At 39.4% G+C, this 15,514-nt stretch overlaps 1 protein-coding gene across 2 annotated transcripts; it reads left to right on the top strand.

The window, feature by feature from the left end:
• The first annotated feature begins 531 nt into the window (after positions 1 to 531).
• On the top strand, positions 532 to 14,456 carry ART4 (ADP-ribosyltransferase 4 (inactive) (Dombrock blood group)). 2 transcript variants are annotated; one of them, XM_030321808.1, is made up of 3 exons: positions 532 to 1,111; positions 2,899 to 3,607; positions 11,391 to 14,456. In XM_030321808.1, exons 1-3 carry the CDS (start codon positions 926 to 928, stop codon positions 11,480 to 11,482), a joined length of 987 nt encoding a protein of 328 aa, XP_030177668.1. In that variant the 5' UTR covers positions 532 to 925; the 3' UTR covers positions 11,483 to 14,456. The 2 variants fall into 2 exon arrangements, with proteins under 2 accessions (XP_030177668.1, XP_030177669.1); XM_030321809.1 differs by having other exon boundaries at positions 1,057 to 1,143.
• Positions 14,457 to 15,514: the final 1,058 nt, after the last annotated feature.

Genomic DNA, 15,514 nt, shown 5'->3' with positions numbered 1-15,514 from the left:
CTGGGCCACACAGTCACCCCCAAGAATACCATTTCTAAGAACAAGATTTAGTCTCTCTTCACAGTTAAATAGTGAAATGGGAAGTGTTAATAGGAAAGATTTGCAAGAAAAACAATTATCCCAATGATTGGGAACAGATGAAAGATGTTCAAACTAGAAAGGGAAGTGCCTGAGAGAGAGTGTCTAACAGAACACTTGTGCTGCATTAACTTAGCACACTGGACCCTGCTTTTGATTGATGTCAGCTGTTCAGAGGCTGTCTTCTGACAGTAGTCAGTAGGATTCACTATAGACTGAAATAGTGTGGATAGAGGATCTGATGCCTTCAGAAGAGAAAACAGAAGAGCTGTGACCCCAACAGGAATAGTTTCTGGATTAGAGAGTTTCAAGGCTATCGGGGGAAAGCAGCAATGAGAGCCTTCTTTTTGACAGTAACCCTAAAAGGTGTGCTGCTTCTTATCAGCCCCTTCTGGGCAGGGGCGGCCTATCAGCAGCACCAAATGTACCTGACATAGACCCACCTTGAGGTGGCATCTTTCCAGCAACCTGTGGGAGCCAATCATATCACTCGTGATGAAACCCTGCAGCTCAAGATAATGTCACTTGGCCCCAGACACTGTACAGCTTGTGCCTTTTCCTGTCTTCCTGAGAAAGTTAAGGTTGAGCTGCTGAGCCTGACCTTTAACAGGCCTCTGGAATTCCCCCACACAGACTAGATAAGGGATTTTTTTTTTTAATGGGAAACGTAACAAGTTCACTTTAGAATCCCTTTTTTGGTGCACAGATCTGGCTATTTCACAGAAATATCAGCTCTGCAAGTAAGTTGGAGTTGATCTCTTCCCTCAGAAAACTGCTGGCTGGTAGTCATCAACAAGATGTGAACAAGGAAGGTTCCCAAAGGAGAACACTGAACACTCGTTTCAGGATGAAGCCGCAAGAGCAAAGAAGTACTTTTAACACAAACAAATACCGTCCATCGACCAACAGATGCAGGAGGACTCTTTTCCCAACTACTCCTACAGCCCCTGTGCTGAGAATCTGGCTCCTTCCAAAGCAGCTTCCTCTCCTGATGCTGTTCTCTGCCTTGCAGACACCCTCCGGGAGTTCTGAGGTAGGGCACAATTGAAGAGGAGATTCTTTATGGTGAGTGCTCCAGCGGGGCACTTTCCTGGTGACAACCTTTAAATGACCTTTAGTCACTTGGTTCTAATTTCTTTCAGACATTTTAACAAGTAATGCTTAGTGAAGGGGGTTGAAAACAATGATCAACAATTGTGGAATTCTTTAGAGTTTATAAATTTGGCATTATGGAAGCTAGGGGCATAGTGTTATTTTCTTGATTCTCCATAAAACTTAAGTGAAACACTGCTTCTGTAGGACAAGTGGTACAAAATAGCCTATTTGACTTTAGACTGTGTCATATGGATCAAGTCACAAGAAGTATTATAATTTAAAGTTCTGCATAAGGAAAAATAACCTACTGTTAAGAGATAACAAAGTACATATTTGAGATCGAGTAATATAGTAAAGTTTTTAGAGCTTACAAGATTGAACAGAACATGATATTATTGATTTTGGCTTCTTTTGGCGTAAATAGATTCTGTAGAACTATTTGTAAACCTTCCATAAAGAGCTATTGGTTAAAATCATTAAGCAGTCTTAAAAGTCTGTTCCATTTTACATACAACCAAACATCTTTTCATCATAAATAACAGTAAAAACACCAAATGGTATGTTTTTGAGTGTTAGCTGCAACATCTTTGACATTGACTGGATGGAATCCTATCTCCTAATATAATGAGTACTGTCTATTAGAAAAGCACAGTTTCTTTGCCAAGAAGAAAACATCTTGGAATTTGGATAATTGAAAATATGGCTCTAAAAAATATGGACTGATGATGCTTAATGAATTTGTATTCAAATCTCTAACCTTAGTTTAATATGGACTAGATATTAATAAGTAACATTCTATTGACTACCAATGAGAAAATGTCTTTTTCCCACTCCTGTCTCCTAAGAGGAGGAACTATCTTCGGCACACTCCTGACCACTGTACTTCTCCTCTGGAGCTGGGCAAATTTACTTGATTGGTAACATTAGGATTAATAACTGGGTATTATGAGTTTGAGTCTGCTCTTCTTCCTGGGAGTTAGCCTGATGGCAAAGGGCATGAGCTCCGTGTACCTCCATGACCAGAATCTTACTTTGGGCAGGACCACAGTCCAACACTGTCTACAGCTAAGTAGGCAGGTCTGCCTCGTTCTGAGGTTTACTCTTAGCAAATCTACTTTCCATCAGACCTAAAGATGTGTGCCCCAACAGTTCAGAAGTAAAGATGTTATTTTAACCTTCATATATGCTTTCCCACCCCCCTCAATTTTTTCAATTGGTCAGAAAAGAGGGCTGTTATATACTGGGGCCCCCTTGGGAGAACCCAACATTACTCATCACTGAAGGTTTTTCTTAAATAAAGTTCAAAGACTTAATATAGGTTTTAAGTATTCACCTACAGAGATATTTCTTAACACCCATGAGAGAATGTGGAGGGAATCAACAGGGGAAACAGAAGGTATACATAAACTTTAAGATTACAATTTTTTTCTTCAAAGTACTCCCTGTGCAAAAATACTGTTTTTGGTTACACAAGAAGGATCACTGCCTCCCTGAGGAGATGAGGGTTTTTTGAGCTTTTACTAATATTTATCAACCCAAATCCAATCTCTAACACAGGTCACTGATGCAGGGCATACTGGGGCAGTGTGTAATGAATATGAGTGAAACTTACTTCAGCAAATAAGTTTTGAAGCAAAGACTTGGCTTTATGGAGTATAGCAAGTCAGCCACCACACCTACCATCTGATATGAATGGTTAAAATCAATATTTTTCTTTTCTTATAGGTTGCCATTAACATCAACTTTGACTTGGCACCATATTCCTTTGATGATCAGTACCAAGGATGCAGCCAGCAGGTCATGGAGAAGCTAAGTCAAGGAGATTATTTCACAAAAGAAATAGAAACACATAGAAATTACTACAGGGTCTGGAGTAATGCCTATTTAACCTGGTTGAACCAAGCAAAAGATCTCCCCAAGAACATTAATATTACGCATGCTGTGGCCATCTCAGTTTATACATCAAACAATAGCATTCGCACAGACTTCATCAGAGCCATGGCCAGTGCTACTAGGACTCCACGGCAGTATAAACATTCATTCCATTTCAAATACCTACACTACTACCTGACCTCAGCAATCCAGCTGCTAAGGAAAGAGATAGTCGGGAAGAATAACTCATTGTGTTATGAGGTGCATCATGAGATGAAGGGTATCAATTTGGAAGCCTACAGAGGTGCCACCATCCGATTTGGCCAATTCCTCTCCACCTCCCTCCGAAAAGAAGACACACAGAAGTCTGAAAACCAAACTCTATTTACCATATTCACCTGTCTGGGTGCACCTGTAGAAGAAGTTTCTGTCAAGAAGGAGGTCCTGGTCCCTCCCTATGAGTTGTTCAAAGTTGTAAATATGAGCTACAACCCAAGAGGAAATTGGTTGCAATTGCAGTCAGCTGGGAACCAGAGCACATATAACTGTCAGCTACTAAAAGGTATTATATTATTGATCTAAATTGAATCCACTCTAATCAGGATCACAGACCACTGTTCTTTTCCAAAAGTTATTTTTCTGGGTAAGCTTGTTGAGGGAAAGGCCAAAACCCTGGAAACTGGCCTTCAGGGATGGTGGAACTGACAGATTAGAGATAACCTGCCTTCTTTCTTGGTTTCCCTTCTCTTCTTTCTGCTAAACTACCTCTAGAAAAAAAAATGTATTTCTGCAGTGGGGCATTCTAGACGCAGAGAGTAAACCTCTACTGAAAAAAATAGCACATAAAATATAGTATTTTTACCTTCTCCCTCTAACTCATTTTTTTTTTGTCATGGCCATTACAGGAATAAGGAGTGCTGAAAGTAAAGCAGGAAGCATGATTTATTCATTCACTCTTATCTATTAACTATCTTCTATGTTCCAGGAACTGGGATGGGAGACCCCAGGCAATGTGAAATGAATAAAGCAAGATCACTATCCTAGGGAGATTTTTAGTCTAATGAGAAATGGAAATATGAACAACTGTCCACAGTCAAAAGCACTAAGCAACACACCAGATGTTTAAGCAATGGCTGTGGCTTCCCTCTGCAGGAAGCTATTCATTGTCTCTGGAGAAAGTAAGAAAGGCTTCAGAATAGAGGACCACATGGGACTTGAAGTAGGAATGGGGGCTTTCAGTGAAAGAAGAGAGGAAAAGCCATTGCAAGCAGAAAACAGCATATGCTGAATCACAGATTTCAAATACCTGGTGTCTTTAGGGAATCTCCACGATTCTGGATGGTTGGAATGTAGGACGTGCAGGACATAGGAAGAGTAGAAAGGGAATAGGGGATTGATTGGAGTGGGAAGATTCAGATGAGCTAGACCATTAAAACTCTTGTATTCTATGCTGAGGACTTTTCAAATTTCATGCTATAGATAATGGGAAGTCATTGGAAGTTTTTAAGGAATGGAACATCAATTAGAGCAGTATTTGAGCAAGAGCTCTGATGATACCGTGAAAAAAAATGAACTGAAGCAGGAGGAATTGGAGACATCATGAAACAAAAATATATGTTAAGGCCTTTTTTAGAAAAATACATGGCTGACTCCTTTCCATCCCTGTATGTTGCCAGCCACAGTCACTGCACAAAAGGGTACTTCTGTAGCAAGTGCTGTGCCCTGTTTGATTCAGAAGGAAGACCGTCCTTATCCACCTGTGCACTCATTCCCACTCACACAACTGCAGTGTCTACCTTTGAAATATCCCTGAATCTTTCTCCACTCCATCACTATCGGTACTGTTAGTAATTCAGGCTGTCAGCGTTTCTCAAAATTTGGGGGCTACAGTGTCACAAAGATCTTGAAACTATCATCCACACTGAAGTCTTGGGCCTGCTCACTCTGGTGCTATCTGCAAACACAGACCAGGGGAGAGGTGACCTATCAATACTTTTATCTCCTCCTGCCTCTCCTTGGAAGTGTGATAGGCACTACTATGCGTGAAATGAGTATCCGTTCCACAGAACCAAGAGATTAGTGTTTGCAGAGGAGAATATGAAACACTAGAGTATGAAGAAAACAGTGAGATTTTGATAATAAATGAGAACATCCATAGCCAGTTTCCAGGATTCTTTGGAACTATACTTGACTATGGCACGGTTGCTTCATCCTCATCATGATGAAGTTGAGACAGAAAAATTTTTCTACTAGGTTGATGAGCACAATAAAATATATTAAGTAAAAAGTTGTAGGGCATTGACACAACCAATATCCACCTATCTCTACTTATTACCAAAAAAATGTATTAATTTCATGATGTTTGTAGCTTTCAGGAAACTGAGAAAAAGGAGAATATAATACAAACAATTACCCATACTCTCTTCTCTGTAAGTCTCAAAGAAAAGGTGTTTCAAGACCCTTCACACCAAATTAATGACCCTTGCTTTCCTGTCAGGAAACAACTCAAGCACAACTTTGAGTTAAGGCTTAGCTGGAGTAGCCATGCATATCACTAGATTCTGGAAGCTTGGTTGGTCTTGACTGGATCTTTGGAATCACAAATCGTACTTAAGGGAATCAATAATCTTGTACTGCTCTGTAAGCTTTTTGTGAGCCAGGGTATGACTACATAGTATTTAAGAGCTTGGCATGGAATCCAGGCACTTGGACCCCAGATCCATTCTGTCTAAATTCCTGTCCAACTGGTACTATGTTTGAGCTGTGTTCTCAATCCAGTTGCTTAAACTCCCTATGTTTCTTCAGCTATGTAAGGAGCATCACAACAGAGCCCCACAGGGCTCTTGGGAAAATGAAATAAAACACTAAAGAATTTCTACATTCCCTAGAATATAGTATATGATAAATAAGCCTTAACCAATATTAATTTTAGTCTCCTGGAACCAGAGGTACTTAATCTGTATTTGTTGAATAAGTAAGTGAATAAATGAAGCATTCTCTTTCAATGCCTCTACATGACCTGGGCCTTGGGTCAGATGACCAGATAACGCAATTGACTAAAAACAGTTTCAATACTTACTAGAATGAGAAAATATTCTAGAAAGCTCAACCCCTAGTCAAAAACTAAGGAGCTGTAGCCACAATATAAATGATCTGAAATGTGGGCACTTGCAATGTGAGTTATTATATCTAAACCTTTCCTAGAAATTCCCCAACTGTGCAGTCTTGGGAAGAAATTGTAAACGGTGGAATGAAACTACCACTGGTCATAGAAGGTGATGTTTTGGTCAGAGGCATTACATGGTAGGCCAAGAGCTGGAGTTGGAGTGTCTTCCCAGCCAGCACAACTACAAAACTATTTGGGAGATTGAAAGAGGGAGAGGAACAAGCCCAAGCTGCTGTGATGCCATTCTTCCTTTGACTCCTTTGGCTCTGGCTGAAAGTTGCAGAGAAGGCTCCTCCATCCTCTGGTTCTGCCTTCCCTAAACCCCTTAGGGAAGCCAACTGAGGGAAGCCTCAAGGCTGCCATTGGCTGGTGGTTAGCATAGACACTTTAGTTGAGGACAAAAAGACTAATCTTGAGACAAACACAACCAATATCCACCTATCTCTACTCACTACAAAAAAAGTTTGATTAATTTCACGATGCTTGCAGCCATTCACTGCAGTGGTATTTGTTTTCTCAATGAGTAAGCTATTTCTGAAACTTTCCTGAAGTCATTTCTGTTAACTAACAAGTAACACTCCACTTATCCCAACATCTTGGAGCAGTACTGGATTGATCCATACATGAACAACGGAAGGAGGAAGGTGGCGGTATGTTTTTCTTTTCTGGGAGTCCTTCACTGGAAGGGAGTAAGATCAGTGGACTCTCTCCAGACCTGTTTTTCTAGGTAACTGATATTGTTCACCATCAACCTCAGTCTAGGGATGCACAGATAGTATTCTACTGATATCTAATTCCTCATGAAACCAGAGTCCTCTCAACTGTTTCTTATCCCTTCAATTTTTTTCCTGAGCAGAAGCCACAAACTATCTTATGTCTCAACAATTCCCTCTCAGCCAGTGACTTGTTTCCTCTCCTGTTCCCTCTTAATCTGACAGACAACATATTTGAAAGACAACACGAAGACCTTTAAAATTGGTCAGCCAGGACACCATAATTCTCCCAATGAAAAGACAGTAGATTAGAGAGCATAGCTTCTTCAGTCCTTCAATTTATTTCAAAATTGGTTCTGTTAACTTGTAACTACAATTCCCAAGTTCAAAGAGCACCCAGGAATCTGTCGCCTTCAGAGAGTCAACAGGTCAAATTGGTAGCATAATATATTTAAGCGAGTCAATTTGAAAAAGACAAATCATTTAAGACATTCTAAACTAACAGCTCTCCCTTCTAATTCTTCTCTCACCCCTCATATGACCTATACTGGTTACCATAGAAACATGTTTTCATGCTCACTGAAACATTCGAAATATGTTATGTCAGTTATTTGTCCTTAAATGTTGCTTTGTTCAAGAAAATAATCCGTGCCAAAAATCTGTACACACACAAATACATGCTCTGTTCTATATCGTTGGATTCACAAGGAAGGATTTATTTGTTAAAATGTTTCACATAATCAAAATTCTTAAGCATGTTTCTAGAAAAAAATACAGTCAATTGTTTGTAGCAAGCCTGGTTTTACATGTTAACTTTGCCAGTTACTAGCAGTAAGGACATGGACAAATGGCTTAGTTCTTCCGTGCTTCCATTTCTTTATATGTAACACAGGGGAAAATTTTAATAAAAACCTACCTTATAAGATTCTAGTGAGTATAAAATGACTTATGCATGTAAAAGCTCTTAGAACAATACCTGATGCTAGTAAGTACTCCAAACTTTCAGCTACTATTACTGTTACATATTATTTATTTTATTAACTTCCTGTTTCCTGTGTTCTCTGACTCTGGGCTTTATCTCAAACAAGTTTTCCCTATTTGTGATATCACATTACTCTTGAAGGATAGTGTCTATCTCACCCGAATGCATGAAAGAATGAGTAACTGAATGAATCTAGGATGGTGGAAACCACCACAGCATGGTGGAAAGAGAAGACTTTGGAGCCAGGATGGGCTGGACATATGTTAATAGCTACGTGGCCCTGTGCAAATGACAGCCTATAAGCCTGTTTCTTTATTCATAAAATGGGGCAAGAGGGAATGTTGTGGTAGTACTTGGTATCCACTCTCTCAAACACAATTGAAAAACTCTGCAAAGTACTTTGCACATGGAAGTGGAATAATAGTTTAATGGCACAAATGCGTGCTTCAGTGACATTGAGAGTTAAAAATAAAACAAAAGAAGAGGTGGAAGAAACAATGCTTACCATTGTTTGAGTGCCAACTTTTTCCTAGATAACTCTCTAAAATAATGACATTCATTAATCTCTGCATTTTGACAGAAACGAGCTATAGATAGCATTCGGCTCCAAATACCAGATTACCTAGATACGCTGTATGTCAGTTTTAGCTTTTTCTGTTTTTTTCAAGGGATTGACTGAACAATCTGGTATAATTCGCAGATTCAGAATTCATTAAATAAAAGGTATAATAATCATATGTTCTCCCCAGGCGGTATACCCTAAGGTATAGATGACCAAATTGAGGTTATAAGTCACTAGTAAAATGATATTTATGTAGCAATTTCATTTACAAAAGGTTTTCACACACATTATCTGTTTAATTCTTACCACCACCCTGTACATTGGGTTACTGACCCCACTGTACTGATGTGAATACTAAGGTTTAGAGAGGTTAAATGGCTTATGTGAGATCATTCAGCTTACAAATGACAAAAGTACAACTTTTTCCCATGCTTTATGACAAAAAGCCCATGACAGTTTTCTCTATAGAGTATTTTCAGGAGATTTATTTGCTGTTCAAAAATATTACTAAGGGGGCGCCTGGGTGGCGCAGTCGGTTAAGCGTCCGACTTCAGCCAGGTCACGATCTCGCGGTCCGTGAGTTCGAGCCCCGCGTCGGGCTCTGGGCTGATGGCTCAGAGCCTGGAGCCTGTTTCCAATTCTGTGTCTCCCTCTCTCTCTGCCCCTCCCCCGTTCATGCTCTGTCTCTCTCTGTCCCAAAAATAAAAATAAAAAAAAATATATTACTAAGAACCTACCATTAGTCTTAATCCTCTGTGACTGTGACTAGATTATAACTCACTTTGCATACACATAAATTACAAACACACACACACACACACACACACACACACACACGACAATCAGTTACCATTTTGCATGCCGTTTAACTAGAGTGTTTTTTATTCTAACCCATTTTATGACATTATTAAAGAGTGATGGTCATGACAAGGCATCAATGCATCACAAACTCCAATTTGAAAAACACTCTACTAGGGACAGAGGGAACACAAAGTATTAAATAGACAGCCTAGAAGAAAAGTAAAAACAAATACAAAAGTCAATTTAATGTGAGTTATCCTTAAATGAAAGATTTTGTAGATTGCATCGAATTTAATTCACAGATGTTTTTCATTTATTCTCCTAAACAAAGATATTGTCTGTGCAAAAAAATAATAAAGTGTGAGCTAGAAATTTAATGACTGTAAGAAAGGTAGAGAAAAAACGAACAAAAGAGGAAAGAAAAGTTACTTTAGCTGAGAAAATAAAATTAAAGTAAGCTTTTTTAATATCCTGGTTATTATGAAAGGGGCTTAATAGGTGGTTTGAAGGATGAGTATGATTCAAAATAGTAATATCTGTATGTCTGTCACTTCTTTGAGCCTCATTGTAATAGCCGTGAAACAAAGTGGAATGACAGTGATCCGAGTATTTCCAAAAACCTCGAGGTGCTCTCATTTTACAGATGAGAAAACTGGGGCCCAGTGAAAGTGACTACCATGGTAAAGGTAGGCTAGGGGCAAAGCTTCAAGACCAAAGCTAATTCCTTCCAATAACCATAGTTTCTACCTGCTATATTGGTTTACTGTCAATCAATATTTTCTGATAATTCTCCAGTAGAATCTCATCCCATTAAAAAGTGAGGAAAGGCAGGGTCAGGGGTCCTTGGGACCTCAGCCTGAATGAAGAGAAAACAAAACAAGAAGTGAATAATGAATAACCTGAGACAGTGGTATTAATGGTTCCAAGGTCCCTGTGAGAGTTCAGATAATATAGTTTTACACAAAGTTTGGCAAAAGCTTAGAAATCTGTACCCACTATTAACTCTCCGTGTCTACTCTTATTGGTGAAAACTGGGGTTTTAAATATCATTTGCACATATAGAATTCCAAGAAATTCCAGGAAACTCAAAGGATTTTACGCATTATTATGTGAACGTAGTGGAAAAATATTTCTCCATCATCGGGTCGTCCTATCAAATGAGCTGTTCAAATAGGCAATCGCAGAGCTGAAAGTCTTCCTACCCTAAACATCTTTTCTACTCTAAATAATCAGTGAAGGTTGGTTAAAAAGGCAATTCCACTCTTTATCTAGAGCCTTTTTTAAAGGTTTCCATCTTCCAACTCATTCTATATCCTCATCCCATTAAATTCCCAATTAGTAGTGATACCTGACATAGTTTCTTGTATTCCAGTCTTGCTTCCATGAGCCACATCTAACTGCCTGCTAACCTTCCCCATACTTCCTGTGAAGAGCATGCATGTGTAGGCAGTACACACACACACACACACACACACCACCACCACCACCACACACCAAGCAAGATTGTGTGAATACCTTTGGCCCACTTTGTAATTAAAAAATGGACATGCAAAGTATGGAGAAACAATATAGTGGTTAAAAAGATGTGTGATGCTTGGTAAATTACTCCACATTTTGTGTCACCATTTTACCAACTGAAAAATGGGGATAATGAAGAATAAACACTGCATAGATTTCCTGTGAGGATTAAATGAGTTCATCTGTAGCAAGTGCTTAAAATAGATCATAGCACAGAATGAGTTGTTTAATCAATGTTAGCTTTCATAATGATGATGAAGCTGATGGTAATTAGATGGGGGTAAGTGTGATGGGGGGAGTGCTGCTGATGATAATAAAGGTGGCAATTATTTATTTATTGATAATCTCAAATACCTACTAGCTGGGTAACCTGCAGTAAATATCTGAACTTCTTGGTGCCTGTTTCATCATCTGCAAAATAAACAAGCTGAGTTCTGTTAGAAAATATCTAAAAGAATATTTTTTTTAAGTAGCCAACTTAAAATACTTTTATTAGGAATTTTCTAACTTTAAAAAAAAAGTGAATCAAAGGAGAAATGAGGTCATTTAAAAAAAATTCTCTTGCCACCTAAAACATCTCTAACTTTGTGTTTGTTTTTACAGCTTCCAGCAAAAAGTACAACCCAGCTCCCATGGTTATTGCTTCTCTCTCCTTCTTGACCAGTGTCGTCATCTCTTCCAAAAGTAGAGTATAAAGGAACCTTGTGGTTTTGCTTTCTCTGTGCCCTTTTGCTTGACGCCAGCCAGGGCACCCTGAATACCCTTGGGGAATCACTCTGCCCAGTCACCAACTGACACAGAGCTGGCCCAGCCCGCTGCCTGTGAGTGGACCTGTAACTCCGTATATTTCTTCTCCGTGGACACAGAGATTCATACTGAAATAGAAAAGGACCCAGCCAGAGCCAGTGAGATACAGTCATCGTAATTTTTTGGCATCAGGATTGGGAGTGGGGTGGGAGCCTTTTTTTTTGAGTGAAGATTAATGAAAGCAGAGCGAGTAGGAGCCTGGAGCTACTAAGCAGCTATCTTGCCACCAGCAAGGGAGACTCTATCTCCTTGAGAATGGAGTGAACACAATGAAGGAAAAATTGAGGAATGAAAAGAAACCATTTTGGTGAGAGTAAATGAGCCCCTAGATCCAATTGTGCCTGAAACTGGACTCCTGGGCTTTTTTTATTACAGAAATCAATAAATAGTATATTTGCATAAATAATGTGAATTGAATATCCTACCTTAAGCAATTAAAGGAATCATGAATACAAGGATTCTCCATTATTTTTTTTTAGCAATCCTAAGTAGGAACAAACCACAGAAGCTTGAGTTCGAAAGCAGAGACCAAATTCTTCATCAGATGGAAAAGCTTTGAAGCCTAGAGACATAACTAAAGTGTGAGATTTTTATCAGCATTCAGGACCAAACCAGTGTAGTCTTAGGAGGAAATATGAAAACTTGAGAAATAAAAGGGAAAGTTAATACAAGATGTTAGTGAAATCTCATTCATTCACTGCCAGTAGTGGGGTGCTGCACGTGTTTCTAAAACATTACAGAAGTGAGAATTTAAATTCCTATATTATTTTAGAAAGAACTTTACGGCAAATTGGATTTTAAGTCAGCATCAAAAATTTAAGTACATTTATTAGGAATGTATGTAGATGTGTGTGGAGATAAAGGAGAAGATGTAGGAGAAAAAAAGTCTGATAACCAAGCACATATCAAAGATACATTGAGTCGCCACTATGTGACAATAATTAAGTGAAAGGGAGTATAAATCATCGAACTTCACAGCTGGGAATGTTCTCCAACTCACCTCAGTAGTATACAATATCAGTGGGGCAATGGGGTTGTTTTAGCGGATTTCCAAAGACCTTAGTATTGGGCTAAATGGAGTGAAAGTGAGGGCTAGCTCTACACCTTTGAATTTTGAAAGTCCATGCTACTTAGCCCCTCTGAGATTTGAGTAAGAAACAACGAAAGTAAAATCAGTTTAACTGACCCCAGGAGAACTTTCTAAAAGGACCGTGCCATGAGAGAAGAGACTCAGTGAAGAATTAGCCTAAAATCACCTGGTAGAGAATTCAGGCATCTAATACTTGACACGGAATTTTGAGAATAGGGCCAAGCGCATCTCTGTCACCTAGCTTACATTGGTCTCTATACCTAATAAAGCAAGGATAAAATTTCCATAAACACAATATTCCTGATTTATTGCCCAGGGACCTTGGCAGGTTAGTGGCTACTGAGTAGAGTCCCACAGGCCTGACTCTGGGAAGAAGCTTTGCTGTGAGCCTCAGTGAAGCAATAGAAAAGCCTTCCAACATCTTGCATATATACATTTTTTTCTGTGCCACATAAATGCACTTATTGAACCATACTATGTACAAAACACTTTGGGGATTAAAAGTTGAATGTCGTAGGCCAGATCTTCCATGAGTTTACAATCTCTTGGGAGAAATTAAAAAAAGAACATAAACAAGTCACAGAGGAAATAGCAAAAGAAAGGGGGAAATCAAGCCTTCTGTTCATGATAGTTCAAAAGAGAGACTCCTTCAAACTGAGGCAAGAAGAGATGCCAGGAAGGCTTCAGGGAGGAGGCAGGATTTGAACGAGGCCTTGGAACACTGGGAGTGGAGCAAGGGGTTAGAGGAAGAAGATAGTAAGTGTAGGTATGTGTCAAGTGCTTAGTGTCATCGTGCATACAAATAAGCACTTGAAGTTTAGAGAAAAATGAGATCCTTCTGACCTATGGTTGGATACAGCTTTCTATCAGAGATGAGGCTTGAAAAAGGGGTTCAGATGGGTAGAAAGGAGACACCTGAGCAGGAGAGAGTCGGAGGATATAGGAATGATCAGTGTACATAAGGGTCAGGAAGTAGGTCTGGTACAGTGAAGCTGTAATGTGGACCAGAGAGGAAAGAGTCACCCAGTCAAGCTAAAAAGGCAGTCTAATGCATTGGATCTCCGTGAGAAATCAGTTTTCTGAGTAAGACATTCTAAATAGGTGACTCTTAACACATGCCTCCAGCACCTGCGGCATCAGTGTCCCTTAAGAATTTGTTAGAAATGTGAGCTCTAGGGCCTGATCCCAATCCATGGAATCAGAAACTTAGAACCTATGTTTAAGAAGCCCTCCAGGCTTGTGACTTATGGGATTATGATCCTGCCGTTGCTTTATAGAACAAATCTCCAGAGATAGAAGTTATTCCCTTGAATTATGTAGATTTGTAGGTTAAGGATGGATGTCCATAGTTTACGTTCCCTTGATCTCTCTCTATGGTCCACAGTTTTTGTGCAAGAAAACCGTGAAGTGGACCGTTGATTTAAATCAATTCAAAGTCTAAGTTCATGAAATTTTAGGACATCACTTTCAAAAATTTCACTGTAATTTCTGCTCTTTTTTTTCTTCCGGGATACCTTTGAAGATAAAATGGACGCTTGACTGTGCACAAATTCACATGAATTGTTAAAAGAGCTGGTGTTATAAAGTTGCATAGTATTTACCTCCTATAGTAATTTTTATTAAAATAAAACATGTTTCTCTCCTTTTTGTGTACACAAAAAGTTATCTGGCCTCATCTATTATTTTATTTTTATCTTTATAATTTAGTGTTCTAATATGCCTATCTGATTGTCGTGAATTTCTCTGTTTGCTATTACTTTGAAAAATAATAAAGCCAGTGAAAGAAAATTTCTGTAGAGTTTGATTTGCCTGGGGAGCCAGGATTCTTGGCCTGAGTTGTGTCATGATCAGAATCAAATTGACTTATGCTCTATGAACCAGCTCTTGATTTGGTAAAATTCAACAAACATTCATTGAACTAGATGCTTTCAGAGATGCCAACACGTACCAAACATTGGCAAGTGAGAAAACGTGAAGAAAAAAAAGCATTACAAGTATTACAGGACTCCCTTCCTACTTTCCTTCCTTGTTTTCCTTCCTTCCTCTTTCCTTCCTTCTTTTCTTTATTTTCTCGTAGTAAATGCCCGTATGTTTCATTTTGTTTTGCTTTATGGCAGTTCACATTTTAGTCCCCACTTATGCTTCATTCAGTTAGTTCACACTGGGCTCATGGCCCCTGAGGAGGACTGAAACTAGATAAGAGGTAGAAACTAGTGAGTCTTCCCCATGCTGCTTTTCAAAACCTGGAGGAACTGATAGAAAATGAGAGGAACCCAAAACAAAGAATTTGAGAGAAACATTAAACAAGAGTAATAGGTTGGAAAGGAGTGAGGCTTCCCCACTGACACACACACAGTATCTCCACAGGCTGGGAAGCAGCCACCACCAAGAAGTCATCAATATGGGAAGATTAGCAGTCCTGGGTGGTGGGGGAATATCTGTGAGAGGCACTGCCAGTGATGGCCAGCCTCACAGGAGCCACCAGCATCTGAAAACCACTCTTACTGATGCCCTGCCCATCTCTGAGGTCAAGGGATGACACTAGCTGTCGTTCCCATTGACATGTGGTGAGGACTTCCCTAGAACTGCCACCAGTCATTCTTCCAGTCATTTCACAGAAAGACTCTGCCCAAGACTTTTCTTGGCCCTTGTCCCATTCATTTCCATGTGACTCCCCCTGCTGTTGTAATAACCTGGGACACAATCTTAAGACCAAGAGAAAGCAGGTGAAAACCTGAATACACACAGTTTCAGAAAAAGTAACAAAGTGAGAGCCACGTCTCCCTCCTCCCATTTATATATGCGTATTTTTGAAGTCAGGTTAGAAATG

Source organism: Lynx canadensis, chromosome B4, assembly GCF_007474595.2.
Source record: "Lynx canadensis isolate LIC74 chromosome B4, mLynCan4.pri.v2, whole genome shotgun sequence".
NCBI classification, from domain to species: Eukaryota; Metazoa; Chordata; class Mammalia; order Carnivora; family Felidae; genus Lynx; species Lynx canadensis.
This window is presented reverse-complemented; position numbering and strand designations above follow the sequence as displayed.

Bases quoted from the DNA above. Each gene is read 5' to 3' on its own strand.
- ART4 (XM_030321808.1), top strand. From the start codon at position 926: ATGAAGCCGCAAGAGCAAAGAAGTACTTTTAACACAAACAAATACCGT. The intron at 1,112-2,898 runs GTAGGGCACAAT...CTTTTCTTATAG, and splicing joins CACCCTCCGGGAGTTCTGAG to GTTGCCATTAACATCAACTT. The intron at 3,608-11,390 runs GTATTATATTAT...TTGTTTTTACAG, and splicing joins TAACTGTCAGCTACTAAAAG to CTTCCAGCAAAAAGTACAAC.